Source organism: Ochotona curzoniae, unplaced genomic scaffold (genome assembly GCF_017591425.1).
Source record: "Ochotona curzoniae isolate NIBS_2020 unplaced genomic scaffold, NIBS_Ocur_1.0 scaffold_3208, whole genome shotgun sequence".
Lineage (NCBI taxonomy): Eukaryota > Metazoa > Chordata > Mammalia > Lagomorpha > Ochotonidae > Ochotona > Ochotona curzoniae.
Window position 1 is genome coordinate 36,839,438 of NW_024467106.1, and position 21,386 is coordinate 36,860,823.

Below are 21,386 nucleotides of genomic sequence, written 5' to 3' on the forward strand. Positions count from 1 at the left end.
GTGAAACAACAGATAAGTCCCTACATCGTTGGGTGACACCTCAATGACCGTATGATGGCCTTCTGAGGGTTCTTGGAAGACACCAAGTGAAAGACTCGAGGGGAGAACAAGGGGTGGGGTGAGGAGATGGAGCGGGAAATTACAATGCCTGTTCAACTGTGTCCGAAAATAAAGAATTTTTAAAAATGAAAAAATAATCTTAAGGAAATGTCAAGATAAGTCTATTCTAAATTCTCAAATACTCCTCTTCATTCTAAACTTAGTCTTCCCATTGCATTGATTCCCCATGACATATTTATTAAGTTACACTGGCAACTTAAAGCTAGATACTAGATTGTCCACTTCCCAAATCTGATCATTAATTTCTACATCTAGCATCCACAATCAAAATTAATCAAGGATGTGTCTTTATTTTCTTTACATCTAGTAACAATCTTGTATGTTTTTGCACAAATGTAAACATGTTTATTACAAGGGGATTGCAGAGTATTAGGGATACTAATACTTCCAGACTATTGTAAACATTTAATATATGTATCATTGCACTTCAAGAGACTTTAACTTCCTAAAGCAATGCTCTTCTAAGTCCATTAAATAAACAGGCAGTGCTTTTCAGATACCTGCCAGAAGAATGAAGAATACAATACGAGAGCTTAAAATCATAAATTTACATCTACCAGTATATCTATTTTCTGCTGAAAGAAGACAGCCTTTGAGATAACACAGTGCACCTTTGATTTAGATTTAGCAGATGTAGCCTCATCAGTCCCCTGGGTGAGTTTAAAGTGAATTCTAAAACACTTTAGGAAACAATGACCAAATCGCAGATGATTTAGAAATGGAATAGCATTGCTAAAGGAACTTCTCCCAGAACAAAACCTACTTTAAATCGAATTGTTGTCGTTTAAAGAGATACTGATGCTGTTCTTGGTGGAGACTGAAACATGACTTAGAATCCTAGCCCACACCACTTACTCGCTCTGTAAATCTGGGCATGCACCTCACCTTTCTTAGCTGTTTGATTTGCTGGTGATCCTTACACTTCTCTCCACATAGTCTACAGATAAGTGTTTTTAATCAGGAAAGATTGTAAACATTTTTCACATATGTTTGGAGCCATATGCCAAATCTAATTCATTATACTTCTTAGGCTAGATGAAATTAGTTGCTTTGTAAAATCCATGTTTTATCGCTGGAAGCATTAATTTTACTTCTGAAAAAAAAAATCTATGCAGGATTAGTCTATGCTAACCATAATTCTAATGAATACATCAGGTAAAATTTAAGCATTCTCTTGCACATCCTCTTTATCTTATATCCTGACCTTGTACAGACCAACTCCTATACTGCCACACTCAACACACCCACCACTAGTCCCCACCAAATGCATATAATCACTCAAAGGCAAGAGTACTTCCAATGACAATTCACTTTCATTTAATCCTATGTGTGAGAACTGGTGGTATGATTTTGACAGCGTATTGTTTTAAAATGGGTAATATTTACATGGGATAGTGAATAAACATCCAAACTAATTTTGAAGAAGCAGCAAGTGGTTCATCCCACAATTATGAAAACACTTTACAAATATATAATCAGGCTGGAAATTGAATAAGCAAAGAACAGACCATCTGGAAATAGATGTAAAATGAATATAAGAACTTGACAAATGGGCCCAATACAATAGCTTAGTGGCTAAAATCCTGGCTTTGCGTGTGCTGGGATCCTATATATGCACTGGTTCATGTCCAAGCTGCTTCACTTCCCATCCAGCTCCCTGCTTGTGGCGTGGAAAAGCAATAGAGGACGGCCCAATGCCTTGGAACGCTGCACCCATGTGGGAGACCTGGAAGAGTCTCCTGGTTCCTAGCTTTAGGTCAGCTCAGCTCTGGCAGTTGTGGCCACTTGGGAAGTGAACCAGCAGGTGGAAACTCTTTGTCTCATTCTCTCTATAAAATCTGCCATTTCAGTGAAAATAAAGTAATCTTAAAAAGTTGACAGGTGACACAGAAAGCATCACGTTACTAGGAAGCCTATTCAGTAGACAGCCTTGGTACCACTGGTTCGCGCATTGGCTGTGAAGCAGCATTTTAAAGATCTCAGGTTAAGACAAAACAATGTAACAAGTAGAACAAAATCTAGAGAATATAGTTCCAACTTTGATTAAAAAAATAATTCAAAAGCACAGAAAAGGCAAACCGAAAAGATAGATTTTGATGCGTCTGCAGCCTTATTTAAGGTATCTCTGGGACCACAGACAACACAAACAAGGTTAAAATAAGTGATCAGGAGAGCATATTTGCAATGCACATAATATTAAAATCCAACTTATATAAGCAATTTACACAATAGGAAATTTATAATATCAAGCATATGAGTACTAAAAAAGCCTAAACGTGCAGTAAACATAAGATCCTCAACCTTGCTCTTAATAATGAAATGTTTTTTGAGAGTAACAAAATTAAAAGGTGCATCAGGTGATACAGATAGAAGACAAAGATAGATGCAGAGATGGGATTGGGGAGATAATGCTTTGTACACTTTTGGACAATGCACACACTGAATAGCCACTTCAGAGGGACATTTTTCATTGAAAACCCCTTACCCCTATGTATAAAGCAACTGTATTTGTTTATGATAGTAAAAAGGAAAAAAAAAGAACCTCAAACATCCATTAAATTGGAGTAAATGTTATGCTTTATTTCTAACACTGTTAACAGAAGTTTTAATGCATGCATCAATCAGAGCTAGAGAAATTAACCCGGGTTGAAAAAATGTTTATTCAGAAGAATGACATGTATGCATGTATATGTATGTATGTCTATATATATATATATTAAAATGAGAAAATAGTGAATGGAAAGATACATGAGCTCATAATTCAGGTTATTCCTGGGAATAAGGGAATAAAAATGAATTAGAGGGAATGGCACAGGGTTTTGATATGCCTGTTACTCCTAACACAGATCAATAGAATGGGCCAGTCCCGGCTGTTGCAGCCATGTGGGGAGGGAAATAGCAAATGGAAGATTGCTTTTCCCCATCCCCACCCCATAACTCTCTCAAAGAAATATTTTTAAGAGTATCTTTATACTAACAGTACTGTCCCAACTTCAGGAGTCACTGTTAGGAACGAGAGAGGCTGGAGAAACACAGCCTGCTCGCACATCTATTGTTGAGGTAGTAGAGAACCAACTCTGGGTACTGGAAAGAGGCCATACAACCCTGACTCTAGTGGAAGTCAGTATGACCAAAAACTAGCTCCCCTTTCCAAGAGCTATGCAAGTGCCATAGATGCAGCTCTTATTCACTTATCAAAACAGAACTCTGCTTAATGATGGAAAAACCTCTACTATTGCAAAAAAAAAAAAAGAAAAAAGATTCTATAAAATTTTAAATGGCAATCAGAAGCAATGACCAGTAGTTTAAGTCATTTTATTGTGTGCATGTGTGTATACATATATATACATGCACGCCTATATATGTATCTACACACACACACACACACACACACACACACACACACACACACACACACACACACACACACACCTCCGCCCCCCGCAAGAATTGCCTGCTGTGAAAGATTTTCAAACAGAGCTTTTAGGATTAGAAAGATCCACCTGTACTTAAGTTAGCACTGGGTGCATACAGATACATGCCATTCCTTAGAAAGTGTCCTGCAGCTGAATAACATAACCCTAGCACATCTTATTCATGTCACTAGTTTATTTAATAAACAATGGAATGCACTTTTTCCCCACAGTCTTACCGGAATCATGCCAATACAAATGCAGCTTTCCTTACACATTGCAGGTAATTAAAATGATTCAGGGAAGAAAGCAGTTAGCCAGCATTCACAGCTTCTCACCTTTCCTGATTTCTAAGCATAGTCTCGATGTTATGGTGGCTGAGTCCTGGCAGGCTGGGGCGGTCCCAGTGACTTACCATCACTGAGGGTCCAGGCTGTGAGGTCTTCACTCCATTCCCCTTGGGCCTTGGTGTTGACCCTGGCTCGGACCACATACTGCTGCCGAGGGTTCAAGTTGTTAAGCAGCACTGAAGTCAAGTTGCCTGGCACTTTGATATTTTGTTGGTCATTTTTATCTATCACAGATCTCCTCTCCACTTCAACATAAAAGTCATCCTCTGAGCTTGGAAATATTGGTTGCCAGGTCAAATTTAGAGTGGTCTGGCTTTTGGGTAGCAGACTGAGGCCTCGTGGAGGAGGAAGTCCTGCGGGGGTGGGAAACACAAAGATCATGGAGATGTTTACACGGAGAGGAGGTAAGGGAAGGCCCAAAGACAGCTCCAGAGAAAAATCTTGGCCTCTACAATATGAAAGACAACTTAACATTCTATCAAAGAAACACAAACTAGCAGCCATATAGTATTCTTTTCCATACCAAAGTATCAAGTATTTAAAATAAATGTAATATTCTATTTGAGCAATTATAATGCAGAAATACAACCTCTTTGGAAAGTAACTTGGGGATATTTTTCAAGAGCACTAGGAAAAACCGTATTCTTTGGCCCTATTATCTGACTACTGAGAATTTATCCTAAAGAAATATTGCAAAGAAAGAGACAAGGATAAGGACATGAAGTTGTTCCTTATATTATTTATGGTAGCAAACAATTACAAGGAACCAAAATGCTCAAAATAGGGAAATGCTTCAATAAATAATTATATTATTTCAATGGATTAAAATAGATTATTAGGAAAGCTAGGCAAGCCCAATAAAAATATTTATAGTTCATGAGAAAAATCTCCGATTGCAACTTGATAAAAATTATCTCCACAGTTATGAAGGATAGGAAGGAAGCTGATAAAAATGAAAATAGTATATGTACCAAGGTTAAGGAAGGGTTATGGGTGCAATGATTTAAATATAATTTGCCTTCTACAAACTCATGGCTACAGTTTAATTCCCAAATTCTTATATTAATGGGTCTCAGAGGTTAGCAGATTTTTCCAACTATGGCAGTTAGAGGTAGGACCATTTGGAAGTCTTATCTATGATTTAATCCTGGTGGTTCTGAGAGAGAGAGAGCGAGAGAGCGAGAGAGAGAGAGAGAGAACAGACACATATTCCCTGTGACTTGCCATATGTTGGGGATACAGCTCCTCAACTTTGAACCTCTATAGCAGCCTGCTTCAGGTATTTCATTACAGTAAGGAAAAACTGATTAATTCAGCAGGTAAGCATTTAATATCTTTGTTACAATTTAAAGACATTTCACATTACTGCCCCTTCAGAAGGAGAATTTCTGACACCGCAGCAGCTGTGTTGGCAAGGCAAGGTCTAGGTGTGCTCTGATCACAACCAAGCATTGCCTGTGACCACATGCAGCCTGGATAAAATAAGCACAGAACCTTGGCTACTAAATAGGTGGCTGATGGAAGCAATACAGCTTTAAGATCAGAGAGACAGGAATGTGCTACTTTGGTTTTGCAAAGCATGGGCAATTTTGTAACCTCTCCAATTCCATATGTAAAATGAAGCATTCATCTTCTAGACTCAGGAGGAATAAAGGAAATAATATGAAAATGCTTAGCAGCCGGCATGATGGCTCCATTGACTAATCTTCCACCTGCACCAGTTCATGCTTCAGCTGCTCCACTTCGCATCCAGCTCTCGGCTTGTGGCCTGGGAAGCAATGCAGGATGGCCCAATGCCTTGGGACCCTGCGCCTGCAGGGGAAACCCAGAAGATGCTCCTGGCTCCTGGTTTCAAACTGGTTCAGCTCTGTCCTTTGCAGCCTTTTGGGGAGCAAATCAGCAGATGGAAGAATTTTTTTTTATGTCTCTTCTCTGTAAATCTGCTTTTCCAAAATATGAATCTTGAAAAAAGGGGAGAAGGGAAGAAAAAAGAAAAAAAGAAAAAAAAGAAGAAAGAAAAGGAAAGAAGGAAAAGGAAAAAAGAGAAAATGCTAAGTCCTTAGGGTGTCTGTTAACACTAATTTCTCCTTTTTCCTCCCTCCCCTCCAAGTCTTAATTTGTGCGGACACAAAAAGAAGTCTTCACTTCAGTCAATAATGCTAAATTGATTTTCAAATTTCAGACATAAAATCTTTTCAAAGATACAACAAAAACCTTGTAATTTCACATTCTTAGTTGGCATCTCATCCCTGGAGGCCAAAGATAGGTTCTGGGAACATGAAAACATTTTTGATTATTACGATGATTCGCAAAGACCCATAGGACACTGTGGCATTAAAACGTCACAAAGAAGTGAAGTTTATTAGGACAAAAGAATCTTTGGAGATTCTGTGAAGAGGTTAAAACAAACAGCCTGAGAACCACTGCTCCAGCTGTGGTGAGGGGTGGAAGGGTCAGCTCCCATCAGCAGCAGCAGTTCTGAACGGAATCAGAGTGGTGAGAAGCAGCCACGGGCTGTGCACTTGCTCCGCACTGTGCTGAAGGCCTTTCTGATCCTCTCTCTCTAATCTTTGCTAATTGACGGTGATGACATCCGTCGTTATGCTCACCTCTGGAGTGTAAATTCTGTGGGTTATAAACCTTGGCAGTATGGCATTGGAGTTTGCACACCAGTTCATTTGCCTATACCTACAATGCCATAATACACTTAAACAGCAGGATGTTAAACATGGAACTGTTACTAAAGGACTAAACTACTGTGATTATGTGGGGGGGGAGGTGGTGACAGGGGCAACGATGGGAGGTGGAGGGAGGGGAGCAGGAGAGAGAAATCTCAATAGCTGCAAAATTGCATCATGGAAAATAATAACAATAAATAAATAAAATTCTTTGAGTATGTGCCCCAAATTAAGCCAGCAGTTGGGATACCCACATCCAAGAGCAGTGTGGACTTGAATCCCTCCTCAGCTTCTAATCCAGCTTCCTTCTGCTGAGCACCTTAGCAGGTGATGGCTCAAGTACCTGCATCCCTGCCACTACTGCTGGAGACCTGAACTGAGTTCCTGGATTCAGTCTCAGCCTGATCTGTTCCTGAATTACTCACATTAGAGAGTGAATCAATGTGTCTAGAAATCAGTCAGCTTTTCTCTCTCTCTCTCTCTTTCAAGTAAATAAAAATAAATAAAATTTAAGTTCTCACATAAGCCACCTACATACTCAGACAGGCTTGCAGGGACAATGCAGAACCGACAAAATTTTTTAATTGCTTCCTAAAAAAGATCTATTTATTTTTACTGGAAAGGCAGATCAGATTTCTAGAGAGAAGGAGAGACAAAGATCTTTCATCCACTGGTTCACTCCCTAAATAGTCACAATAGCTGGAACTGAACTGAACTGAGCTGAGCTGACCTGAAGCCAGGAGGCAAGAGCTTTTTCTGAGTCTCCCATACAAGTGCAGGATGCCAAAGCTTTGGGACATCCTCTACTGCTTTCCCAGGCCATAAGCAGGAAGCCAAATGAGACATGAACTGGCACCCATATGGATCCTGGCATTTCCAAAGTGAGGATTTAGCCATTGAGCCATTGCACCAGACCCTGGAGCCAACATTTTATAGAATCTATGCAAATCCCCTAAGCCCGTCCTTTTCTTTCCTTTTGGGGACACGATAACATTAACCCCCCAATGCCCCCAAAGCCCCTTTCTGAAATTGGCTCAGATTGTGTTTTCTTCCCTGCCCCCTGGATTCCTTGGCCTTCACCACTTCAGTCAACACACACAAACAGTGTAACTGCCAGAAGAATTTAAAAAGGAACAATCAGCAAAATTTACATGATGGGAAAAGAAAAACCTTCCTAAGTTTCCTAGCCAACCCTGAGAACTACTTTGAAATGTTCCAGGAGACCTGTAACTACATCCTGGCTGGAATGTATTCTGAGGGCTGAAGACAGTGCGGTGCAGGTCTGTGAAGTGTTTAATGGTCTATTCCATTAAATACTTTCCATTTGAGTCAAAAGATGACCTTTCCTTTTGATTCATCAACACTGACCTAAGGGAGAATTAACTACAATTTGCCATTCAGCAACAACCTGATCACACAGAAGAGGCTTCTTTGATGCTGGTCATAGCGATATTCCTCCTGCCCTTAATTCATATATGGTTCCTGTTTGTTTCGATATTCACAACTCAGTGTGTTCTTAAGAAGATGTTTGGAACTTGTGCAATGCTTCTAAGAGGTCCTGAGTGGCTTTTGAGACCCACTGTTTCTTTAGAGGTCAGATGGAATTAGGTAGGGTTAAAAAAAAAAAAAGAAAAAAGAAAAATTAGATAGGGTGTGTGTGTGTGGTGGGGGTGACAGAGATGGGGGCTCTGCCGGAACACACAGTCCCTGCACAATAGCAGCGAGCTGTCCATCCTCATGCTCTCTTGTATATTCTGCCTCTACTTTTCTGCTGCTAATGAATAGACTAACAATAGGAAAGAATATGAATTGGTGTAAGCAAATGATACTTTTGGGCTTCTGGATAAAATAAATATAGAAACAGAAGGACATGGAGCCAGATGATGTAGTGAAGTGTGGGAGATCGCCCCTAGATCTCTGCCTGCTTGGCCTGTGTGGGAGGTCATAGGCACAGGGAACACTGTGTCCCTGGGGCAACCCCCTGACAATGGTTTCAGCTGAGATCTAAACTTGACCTGTTTGCCAGCTATACAGACAGAGCAGTAGGCTGCACGCCAGTCTCTCTTCTCTGTCCTTGGACAAGCTTTGCTGGGACTTCATTGATAAGCAACTCCGAGAAGTCAAAAGCAACTCACAGCCTATCTGCCTGTGACCTGAAGCATACCTTCCAGCCTGTGTTGTATCTGACCTGTGACTTGACTGAAGAATCCAGAGAGATAGACATGCCTTCTAGCCAATCACAGTGTCATTGTTGCATGGGAGGACTGTTGGGAAACGCCCTTCTGCCTTTCCCTTTCCTAGTCTATATAAGTTTGTGCTTGCTTTACAATAAACGGGCATCCTCGATTAGACTCTCCGGTGGTTCTTGCGATGAAGAACACCATTGCCTTACCCCCTCGGTGGCTTTGGGGACCTGCTGGCAGGAAGCCCCCAAGAGTGATGACTACACTGAGACTACTTTCCATCTATAAAATGAGGAAGATGAAAATACTTAACCTCCAAGGTAATGTGAATTAAATATTTGTGAGCCATTAATTCTGCTATGTAGTTGATACTTTGTATTTATTGAGTACATTTACAATAACGAATTTACTGGTTGTTTAATAAAGGCCAGAGGAAAAACTACTCAAAATCCAACAAAACCAACAAATAAATTGAAGAGAGTGACTTTTAAAGCACTTTCCAAGAGATAGCAATAGAATGATTACATATAGTAAACAAAGCAAAGAGACAGCCAAGAGAGCTTTACAAGGGTCACCCTGATTTTCAGAAGAGGAAACCTGGGTAGCAGAAAGCTGGAGCCCGGGTTAGCATCAACCAGACTTCAACAAATTCAAGTGCTCTTGATTTAACACAGATCACCAGATGCTGAATAGCACAGATAAATCAAGAAACCTTTTCTCACATATTGTTTAGAACATGTGGACCTAAGATTAGGAATTAAAACATCACTTGGGAAACCCACTAGACATTCAAATGATAACTCCCCAGCCCCACCTCCACCCCCAAACTACTGAATCAGAAACCCTAGGGCATTTGACCAGCAATTTGGTTCAATAGTCTCTCCAGGTGATTCTGATGGCTGCAATTGGAAAACCACTGTCTGACATTGAGACTCAAAGGTAAATATTGCAAGACAGAACCTAAAGAGATAAAAGTGACTGCCTCCAGCAAACAGGGTTGGATGGTGGTAGAAGCAAGGGTTGTTCTATAGATGAAAGCTTTGCATTCCATTTGATGTTTTAACCATGTACATGGATTATTTTGAAAGAGTAGAAATTGTTTTTGAAAATAAACACACTGGTATTTCTGAAGCCTGTGTGTGCCAGGAGCAGGGCCTGAACCCTTAAGGAGGAAACAGGAAGTGGGGGGTGAAATACAGGAGCCAAGGCTCAGCATAGTCGCTGCTCAGTAAATCCTGAGCCCAGGGGATGGCCCTGCCTTCCTGAAGGCTCATCTGCTTCCTTCTCTGTCCTCCTGGCTGGCTACTGATCCCCTCCCACGGGGACACAGACCAGGAGTGGAGCCCAAATAAAGGAACAGCTTGGCTCAAAGTCACTAGGCTTCCTGTCACTTTCCCACCCATTCAAAAGCAAACTCCTTCCACCTCCCTCCCCACCCACCCACTCACCCGCCACCTCGCCCTTCCTGCTCTTCCTTCCTTTTTCCCCTTCCGCCCACTCCCACCGGGTCTGTAAAAAAAAAAAAAAAAAAAAAAAGCCTGGTGGCTTGAACCAACCTATGGAGGCTGTGGTGAAGCGGCGCACGGGTCCGGGATGCCCCTCTCCGCCCTCGCCTCGGCGGACCAGCTGCACACACAGCTCATATTCCGTCCGTGGTTCCAGATAGCCAAGTGTAACAATTTCATTTGTCACTGAGGAGAGGGCAAGTTCAAACATTTCAGTTGACATTCTCTTAAACTGGAGTGTTCATTGTTGCAATGAAACTAATTTTAGGTATTAAAAATTACAACGTTTTTGTCAAAGACAGAGGCAATTGCATCTTCAAGACCTTGTTAATAATTGCTAATATAAGGAAAATTAAGATGCTCCTTTTCAGCAAGCCCCTGAATTCTCAGCAACTGTATTCCCAGTGTAAACAATTACCTTTCACCATGACCAGGAAAGATCAAATAGCCTAAAAAAAAGACTGGAGATCTTCGAAGCCTGGAACCAAGTACAGGTAGAGATAATGACCCAGGACACAGGTTGGTTCTGTGTCCCCAGCATGCAGAACACAGAGGATTCCTGCACCCGCTCCTGGACACTTTAAAATGGAATTGGTTATGGCAGCCACCAAACATGAGGTGGAAAGTTAAGCAGAGAGAAAGGATTTTCCCTCTTAGGGGGATTCCCTTTTCTCCTGGTGCCACATCCACAGCACGGCTTCCTGTTCAAACCTTACCTTGAATGTGACGCCAACCTTCATGATCATTAACAGGTTTGTACAGAAGCTTCTTGGATTTGATGGGTCCATCTCCGAAGTAAGGCTCAGAGCTGATGTTGATGATTGCAAAGTTGTGTCCAGTGTCAATCACACTGGGGGCATTCAGAGGCTCTGGAAGAACTAAAGTTTCAGCACAGTGGGATGAGTCTTCGGGCATGGGAGTGGGTGCTTTATTATCCTATGTGAACACATAGAAAGCATTTCACATATCCCACCAAGTTAGTCTCCTTAGAGTTTTCTGCACAGATCCCAAGCAGTCACTTGCTCTCTGCTTTGCTCATGGCAGTCCTTCCTATTATCCTTAGAACCTGAAATCTGCATCATGACCTGCCAGGCATTGCACAACAGAACCCGTGCCACTTCTCAGCCAGCTCTTCCTCTGCCCTAAAGACCACAGTCCTACCAACCTTTCAATTCATCCAACACACAAGACACGAAGCTCCTCTTCATCTTCGGTTCCTTGCTGATACTGTCCTATGCAAGAAATTCCCTGGATGGTAGCCTAGCAGCTAAAGTCCTTGCACATGCTGGGATCACACATGGCCATTGGTTTTGCTCCTAGCAGCCCCAGTTCCCATCCAGCTCCCTGCTTGTGGCCTGGGAAAGCAGTTTAGGACTACCCAAAGCCTTAGGCCCCTGAACCCACGTGGGAGACCTGGAAAAGACTCCTGGCTCTAGATAGGCTCAACTCCAGCCGTTGCAGCCGCCTGGGGATTGAATCATCAGATGGAAGATTTTCCTCTCTGTCTCTCCTCCTTTCTGTATATCCAACTTTCCAGTAAAAATTAAATTTAAAAAAAAAGGTAGGTGAGTAAATTTATTAAGTCATCATTCACTTTTTTTTAAGGTGTTCACAACAGGCGAAACAGTCGAACCAGAACCAAAGCCAAGAGCCAACAGCTTCCTCTGGCTCTCTCACATGGGCACAAGTTCCTAAGGCCTCGGGCCATCCTCTACTGCCTTCCAAGGCCACAAGCAGGGAGCTGGATGGGAAGTGGAGGACATAACAAGTGGAGCCAGGACATAAACAGGTGCCCCTATGGGTTCCCAGCACATGCAAGGTGAAGATTTTAGCCACTAAGCTCTTATGCCAGGTCCATGGTTCACTTCTATGATCAAGTAACCCTACCTGTCTGTTTAAACAAGCAGATGATATTTTACTGCAGCCATTAATGCCAATTTGTATGCTTGTATAAAAGTGAAATAACTGTACTATAAACTTCCTAGTAACCTATCATGTTATTTTTTTTACAGAGAGTCAGAGAAAAGGAGACAAGTTGGGAATTCCTCTCAACTGATTTACTCTCCAAATGCATGCAATAGTCAGAGCAAGGCCATGTCAAAGCCAGCTGCCAGGAATTCAATGCAGGCCTCCAATGCAGGTGGCTGGCACCCAGCTTCTTGGGTTATATACTGCTATCTCCCAGTGTGAGCATGAACAGGGAGATGGTATCCACACAGGGGTTGGCACTCAAGCGTGGATGTGGGTTTCTCAAGAGATGCCTTAACTTCTGCACAAAATGCTCAACCTCTTTTCTTTTTTTTTTTGTCTGTTAACATGGTTTCTTGAGATAAATATTATAAATTGCAAAAATCTTAAGTATATAGAGGTAATAAAAGAATTTTTGGAAAACAGTAAGGTAGTAAGGCAAATTTCTTTGTAAAAACCATGAACTTCTGTATGTTTTCATTTTACTAGTTTTCCATGAACTTTTTAAAGACCCTTCATATTTAGCTCAGGGCATTTTATCTATATATGCACCAATATAACCACCATACAAATTATGATACAAAAAGTTTCAGATGCACAATAAGCACCTTTTGGCCCTTCCTGGTTAATATCTTCCACCCAAAATGAGAAACTATTTTGGATTTTGTCAACAAAGATCAGCATTGCCTAATTTTTACTCTATTTAAATGAAATCACAAAGCATATTCTTCCTTTTGCACATCCTTCTGTGATCATCAATAAAACTCTAAGAATCATTACTTTTAATTTTGCAACTAAAACGATTTAATTATTTGAAGGCAGAGATACAGAGAAAGATCATCCTTCTGCTTCTTCATTGTTTAAATGTTTGTAGCAACCAGGGCTGGCCCGGGTTGAAGCCTGGAGTTTAATGGGTGGCATCCAGTGGCTTGAGTCATCCCTTGCTGCTGCCCAGGGTGTGTATTACTAGGAAACTGAAATTAGAAGTAGCCAAGATTAGAAACTGGGCACTCAGATGTGGTGTGCAGGTGTCTCAAGTGGCATCTGAGCCAATGTTCCTAATGCCAGTCTCCCAAACCGTACAATATTATGGGCAGAATTGTGTTCCCACAAATTCCATATTTTAATGCCTTCACCACCAGTGCCTCAGAATGTAACTGTGTCTGCAGACTGGGTTCTTAAAGGGATAAGAAGTTACACATCAGTCATTACAGACAGTTCTAACCTAATCTGACTGCCAAAATTAAAGGAAGATTAAATTGGGACATAAATGTTCAGAGTCAAGACCTCATGAAGACACAGGGAAAAGGTCACCATCTACATGCCAGTGAGGTCTCAAAGAACAAATTCTGCTGGCACCTTGATTTTCAACTCCTGCCCTCCAGAACTGTTGGAAGTTTTTGTTATCTAAGCACCCAGCTGACCAAGAAAACTAATATGTATCAATATTGAATACTATAACTCATCTATCCCTCATCACTTTGGACATTTTTGTTAATTTTAGCTTGGGGATATTAAGACTGCAACAGCTCTGAACATTCTTGAAAGATTCCTCCTTCTAATGCATACATTTATTTTGGATACATATCCAAGAGTAAAGCTGCTGGGTCATAGGTTGGAACATGCATAGCCTTGTCATAAATTACCAGGTTTCCAAGGTGATTGAACCAATCTATATTCTTATAGTAAAATCTAATGTTATCAGTGACTTAGGCCTGAAGTTGTGTCTGTGTATAGCTGTTGAAAGCTGTCTCTTTTATTACAAAATATAAGTTAGAATCTGTGGTTCTCCTGTAGGTTAGTAATATTTTTTAAAAATCAGAAGAATTTATTCGAGAGAGAGAGAACATACACACAGAACTTTTAATTGCTGGTTTACTTTGCAAATGTCACTGCCTGATGGTTGGAGCCCCAAACCAGGATACCAATCCAGGTCTCACACACGTATCAGGGACTAAACCACTTGAACTTTTACTTGCTGAAAACTTGCAGAATTAGGAGCCTGAGTTGGGAATTGATCCCAGACACTTCAACAAAGGGCACATGTATCAGCTGCTAAGCCAAACACTCATGTCAACTCAATGTTTGACTTACTACTTTTTTTTCCCATGGGCAACAATCATTCCAAGAAGCTTGAAAATGAAGTAATTTGTTTTGACTGCCTGTACTTTCCTTTCTTCCAAAAACATTCCAAGTATAAGAAATGATTTGGATAATGTGAACATTCTCCTAAACAATTTTTTCCTAGAATCAAAATACTAATAAGAATGCTGAGATGTTTTACATTGCTTATCAGGACAAAGAATCCAAAATGTATGAGGTTGTATTTATCATACTCTTATTTTTGGCCCTTTTTATTTTAAATATGAGCATGTTCTGAGTATTTGCTTCATTTTATTTACTGATCTAGATCCATAAATAGTTTCTGGGATCTCCCCCAGAGATTTCTAATCAGGTAGTGAAGTGGGTCAAATACTAACCAGCTTTGGTCATTTCCCTTCCTCATCTGGAACACAAGAGACTTTTGCTTTAAACAATCTAGAGAAGGTGTTGGGCTTTGAGTCAGGAACCGCAGGTTCAAAACTAGGTTGTGCTGCTTACCAACTGTGCTACCTTATACAAGTTCAGCCTTGTATGGATGAGTTTGCTTGTTCATTTGGTATCAGGGTGCGAAAAATTGTCTGTTGCCCAAGATAAGGTTTTTTTGATGTAATCCGGTATCTTTCCTCACTGAAGCCAGACAGCTGTTAGGTATCTTATCTAAATGCATTCACAAATGCATCACCCCATTTAATATGAATTTACCTCCAGTTGATTCCTTCTGTTCAAACCAAAACTGGACGCACATCTTTACAGGTTAATTGAGACATTAATTAATAGCAGAAAGTATACCCATAATACTAAGTATGTGAAAAAAGCATTCACATTAACTATATACTACTGCCTGGGCTTCTTCAGATCTAAAGAATAATCTTCAAAACAGAGATTCTTTACAGTAATGAATAGGAAATCATGACGCTGATGTTTATGAACTATAATCACTCCTGGACACGTTGTGCCACACAAGTACAACACATTCTCACCATCACCCTCAAAGACAGATAAAAATACACTTCATTTACAAATGAAGAAACGCTCAGGGGGCTTAGATTCATTTCTTCCAGGTCACATACAAAATTACTAGCTGTTAGAGACAAAAATCAAACCAGGACTATGCAACTTTAAAGACTGAACCATTTTCATTTCTTCATTATATTTCCGTGTGTGTGTGTGTGTGTGTGTGTGTATATATATATATATATATATTTTTATGACTTGGCATTCTAGAAAATCCCCTCCCTCCCCCAAGAGACCCCAGTGATTGTTTCTGCCGAGAAGCAACACCTCTCCCCAGGAAGTCAGAGTCACGGAGCACCCAGGGTACAACGGCTTCCTCTGAAAAAAGGAAGCTTACCTTTCACTGAAACGTTGAAAGGTTTCTCCACCATCCCAGCCACGGTGTTCACACTGCACACCCAAACTCCTGAGTCACGGGGGAGGATCTTGTAGATGGTGAATATGGCTACTGAGAAATGATCCGTATGGTTAAAGTCTTTTGGCTGCAAAGGTCAAATGCAAAAAAGATAAAAGTTTCTAGGGAGACAGAAACACAAAGGTCCACAGCACTGACCCCATCTCATTGTTTTACCAGAAGTTTTCTAGGGAGAGTGAGAAGCTAAATGCAGTGCTACTCCAATTACTGGCTCTTTCCCAAAGCTATTGTAGTAGCCCTAAAGTTTACATTGGATTGCTGCCTCCTCAGATCCTGCTGTTGTATTTGTGTGTTTGGAAGTGTGGGGTAAACACTTACAAGCCAGGAGTTTAATTCCTTTTAAATTGCCCTCAGTGACATGCGTGCCTTTCCTGTCTAATAGAGATGGTTGGGGGGTAGAGGAAAAACAAAGTGACTTCCTAAGTGTTTGACGGGGCTGTCAGTGCTGGTATGGTGGGAAAAGTCAGGGCTGCAAAGATACATGGACCTCTCCCATTTGAACAATTCTTCAGTTACATAATCTCACACCACCAGTTTCTGCTTCTCCAGAAAGGAGACAGACAGTGCCGACCAGAAGCTACATGCAGTGTGGTGAACCATTATGGTGTGTGGCCATTACCTGTATTAATCTATCAAAAAGCCAAGAGGAATTTTGGAAGCAGTCAATTCTCTCCACTGATGGCTGACGGATTTTTTTGTTTTGTTTTGTGGAGTGGAATCGGGGACATCTGTCATGTGGTCATTGCACATTCTATATAGCCTGTCCCCAACAGATCACTGATACTCTGGTTGACTCTGGTAAAGTTGGTTGATATTAATTCATCTTTGGCAGAAGAGACAATTACCTTCAAGTGTTTACATGAGAACTCAGCTCCCTAAAGATCATGTAGTTACACAGAGTAGTTTGATGTGGCTACAAGCTATGCTGGCTTAACGGTAGTTGGGAGAGAAGAAGCATGTTGGACAGAAAGCTCAGTGTTTTCTTTTTTTCACTTTAGTATGAATAAAATATTCATATATATATATATGAATATATATATTGAGTTTAGTGTTTTCTAATAATAGTAAGTGCTGTGTGATACCGATCTGATCAGTGCTGAGCACCAGCAAGGAGGGCCAAATGAAACAGCAGGGGGACCCATGGAATAAACTCAGACCTGGAAAACTGCACGAATCAGTTTCTGAAGTAGAGTTGTGGGGAGCAGATTCAAGACCTGCCCGTGCTGGATGTACAAGTCCATGTCCAAGGTGGATCAGGTTGAGCTCTCCTTTTCTATACTTCCCTAACTGCTGCTCTAAGAACATACAGAAATAGAACAGTCCTCAAAACTCGATGTCCCACTATTATAGGGAAGCACATGAATTTCCTACTGACTCATAATTGCAACACCCATATGAAGTTATTCCACCTTAGTCTTCCATATATAAAGAATTAGAGGGGTCAGAATAGCAGGAGGAAGCAGACAGAGTTCTCACCCCACACAGCTGCACTGCTCAGTGGGAGGTACCATGTTTATCACTCCATTCTGCTACCTCCACTTGGTGGCAGATTCCTCACCTCATATGGTAGCACCAACCACACAATCTGCTCTGCTTCCCAAGGAAACTGGCACTTTTATCAAAGCTAACAGCACACTGATCCGGAAGGATGTAAGCCCTGAATGTAATCCCAAGTGACTACACTGAAACATCTTGTGGAGTCAGGAGGGAAGATGCCTTCTTACATGGAGCACTGTCCCATCTGGCTTCACTAGCGTCATTTCTTCATTGGCAGGTAGCGGCCAGCCAGAGGCTTTGCAGACTGGATTAAATTTACCACTGTTCACTTCTATGTGATCTGGCAGATCCTCTATCTTGGGGGTCATCCTTGGCAGGCCTGGATGAAGAAAAGCAGCACTGTGAAATCTGTCATTCAGTAACAATGATAATAATACTGATAACGACTTCAGTAAGCCATACACTAGATAAGACCTCTGTAAATATCTTGTCTTCATCATCACTGGTAAACTTGTGAAGCTACTGAGGTCTCCAGTTCATAGAGGAGAGGGGTGAGGCTCCAGGGCCAGAATGAGGCTCGGACGGTGAGAATCCAGACACTTCCCTGGAAGGGCATGCTCCCTCACTGGTCCTGGAAGGGGCTCAGCACTTTAGTGATCATCCTGACCAGCCACATCTCTACCTGGATGTTCAAACTCCAGGTTTGTTTCTAAGATAACTATTATAAAAACAAAACCCGAATATAGCTATTTCTTCCACTTAAGTGGACAACCCTATGGTACTGCAGAACAAAGCATTGTCGTTGTGTATGTGAGAGACATCTCATTCATTGGAAACTCAGCAAGTGGCAGACAGTAACAGGAAATGGGTGATTTAAATTATTTACATTTACATCAAGGTGAAGTGTAATAACCTCCCCAGATCAATTTCTAATCAACTACTAAATAAAAAAGTTGCTGCCAACTATCTATTATCAGATAAATGGGTAAAGAAAAGTGTGTGTATACACACATACACATACACAATGGAATATTTCACTATAAAATGATAAAATTCTATCATTTGCAGCAAAATTATTGGAACTTAAGAACTTCATGTTGAGCAAAATAAGCAGGACACATAAAAGCACATGTCACATGCTCTCCCTTATATGTGTGAGCTAAAAAATGAAAGAGGGAGGGAGCAATGGAAAGAAGGAAAGAAAGAAGGAAGGAAGGAAGGTAGGTAGGAAGGGAATTAATGAGAATATTGAAAGGAGAAAATTGCTTTGAGATTAACAAACGTGATGGCATCAAGACTTCTTGTCTAATATATGCATAATAGAAAATGAATAATTTGAAATATGATAATTTGGTTCTTAAATGTAAGGTCTTACAGATTCTCACACTCAACTAAACTTGAGATGTGATCAGAAGATGGCCAACACTTACATACAGAGGAGATAGAAACTCCTGAGGGCGGCAGTTACTTATAAGGTTCTTCCCTAACAGTAGCAGGAAGAATGCTGCCAAATTAAACTTAGCAATACTGTTTTTCAACTTGGTAGTTTCTCAGGCCTACAATAAGGTGCGTGGATAAGGTGTGTGGAACAGAAAAGAAAGAGGTAAAGCGTGGAGAGCTTATGTTTAGAAAAATGATCTATTCTCTTTAGCCAAAACAAGCTCTTTCAGAATGAAACCAACCAACCCTGCGTTGACATACTCACTGTCCTTCATTGCCCCCTTGCACTTTCTGGAAGTTGAAGTGGAAGTGCTGGGGAGAGTGAAATAGCAGAAAGGGGAAAGTGCAGGACCCAGCAAGACCATGGCAAGCCTGACCCAGGCTCTCCCAATCAGAACACACACTATTTGCAGCACTAATTGTGAAAATAGAGGAAGAGGTAAAACCCAAGATTAATCCTTAAACTTGGCCATTTTAAATTCAATCTTTTGGTAGACTCAGCATATTTTTCCTTCCCCTTCAGGTCGCTTGCTGACTCCTACCCTCATAGCAAAACCCAAACTTGAGGAAAGAGTAAAATACCTATAAGCTAGAAAAGCTTAAAGCCTTTAGGGAAACAATTGTCGGCATACATCTTCCCATGTATGTTAGGTTATTTTTTAAAACTAATAAACACAAAAACTGCTGGATAGTTGACTGAAAAATTAACACTTGTTGGTTACATTGAAAAGTTGAAAATACATAAAGGTATGCTTCTGTCTATTTTGAAAATTACATTGTAGGGCAGGGATTAGCAAAGTTTTTCTAAAAACAAAGCAAATCTTTTGAGTTTTGCAAGACATGTAATCAACCACATCCTGTCCACACATAATGCAAATGCAATCTAGACAATAAATGGGGTGAGGGAAGAATCTTCAAACAGTCATGGAATTGTGCATTATGAGGGGAAAAAATTGCACCAAAATAAGTTATCTTGTAATTCCATTTCCAAAAACTTTTTCAAGAATCCGCATGTTGTAAATGGGCATAGATGGTTTTCGTTATAATAGATGGTGAACAATGAGCCAGAATGAAATACTGATGCACTACAACATAAGTTTCAAAAAAAAAAGATATGATAAAAGAATTAAGAAACAAAATACCACAAGCTATATGATCCCATTTTCAGGATACAAACTGCCAGGAAAAGTCAAGTTTACAGAGACACAGTCAATGACTGGCTGCCAGAGTCTGGGAAGAGGGCAAAATGGGAGTTGCTAAGAATGACACAAAGCTTCTTTTGGTATGGTAAAAATATTATAAAACAATGAAATTATGTAATTAATAATGAAATTATGGTTAAAATCTTATTAAATGAAGTTAGAATTCTGCAATTACCATAACTACTGAACTGTACATTATAAAGCTGTCAACATTAAGAAACAAAGATACAGCTCAATCAAGTTGCTAAAAAAAACACACAGGGGGGCAAATTTGGTCAATGGGTCAGAGCTTTATGGTTATTTTTGAATTGGAATTATAAGGATGCTTTAAAAAGCTCATTCTAAAATGGAATTATATGAGAAGCTAATTCTGGTAGAAAAATGCTTAGCAGAGTCTTCTGATAATATGCACTTTCACAAACTTTCTCCCTTATCTGCATAGGACTCAAGATTTCTTGCATTAAGATAATCTTTTAAGTCCACTTGCCATGAACTATTCCAAGTATGTTTTGTTAATGCTTACTGAGCATAATCTTCCTGACTTCATTCTTTTTATCTTTCTTTCAAGATATTCTTTTTCTAAATCCCTCTAAAGTAGTCCTGGAACACATATCCAAGGAAAAAGCTTGCTCTAGAGAGCAAACAGGTAGACAGAGCCTGCAGTTGGTCAGTCATCACTCCAGGCACAGCACTGGTTTATTCCCAGTGGAAAGAGAAATAAACCTAGTACGAGGATCCACCAAGGAAAAGCACAGAACATTGTCATTTAGGGGCTTTTTAACAAATTATTGCCAACTTCTAGAGGCCCACAGAAATCGGTTCGAGAATCTTGGGAAGTGGGAATAAGGAATCACACCAGCAAAGCTGGGTTCAGGCTCTTGAACCCAGAACTGACCACAGTGTTACCTTGCTTTACCTTCTTTCTCACACTGCAGCCCCTGCCATCCTGGAGAGCAGAGGCATCCTTGGAACCGATCACACACATCCCCATTGTTGCAACTGCACCTCAACTTGCAGTCTGGCCCATAGTAACCAGGGTGGCATGCTGCAAACAGACAGAAACCAGTGTCAATACAGGGGAAGCGAGGAAACAAAGGCCGCTGACAGCCAATGCTAGTTTTCCCTGCAGGTTCTCAACACTGCTGGTTCACAGAAGCATTTATGTGGCATGCTGCATATCAGGAACTTAAAGGGGTAGAAAGTTTGGCCAACACTGTGGTGCAGCACACTGCTTACAGTAGTGGCATCCCACATGGGTACGGGTTCAAGTTCCAACAGCACCATGACCAACCCAGCTCCCTGCTAATGGCCTGGGAAAGCAGCATACAATGGCCTAAAGCCTTGGGACACTAGACCAACATGGGAATCCAGAAAGAAGCTTCTAGCTCCCAGCCTCGGACCAGCCCAGCTCTGGCTATGGCAGCCATTTGGGGAAATGAACCAGAGGATGGAAGATTCATATTAATTCATTCATTTCTCTCTCTCTCTCTTCTCTCTC

The 21,386-nt window shown here is 40.8% G+C and overlaps 1 protein-coding gene across 5 annotated transcripts in view; it reads right to left on the minus strand.

Moving 5' to 3' along the window:
• Window positions 1-21,386, minus strand: part of TEK (TEK receptor tyrosine kinase) — a 119,366-nt gene that overhangs the window by 20,948 nt on the left and 77,032 nt on the right. For 3 of the 5 annotated variants that reach the window (XM_041004397.1, XM_041004400.1, XM_041004398.1), the window contains exons 7-12: window positions 20,805-20,933; window positions 17,474-17,625; window positions 15,672-15,816; window positions 10,966-11,127; window positions 10,301-10,435; window positions 3,949-4,236 (exon numbers count right to left, since the gene is read on the minus strand). In XM_041004397.1, coding sequence (XP_040860331.1) covers window positions 3,949-4,236; window positions 10,301-10,435; window positions 10,966-11,127; window positions 15,672-15,816; window positions 17,474-17,625; window positions 20,805-20,933 — 1,011 coding nt within the window. The remainder of the gene's footprint in view (window positions 1-3,948; window positions 4,237-10,300; window positions 10,436-10,965; window positions 11,128-15,671; window positions 15,817-17,473; window positions 17,626-20,804; window positions 20,934-21,386) is intronic. The other 2 variants (XM_041004402.1, XM_041004401.1) reach the window with 1 other exon arrangement.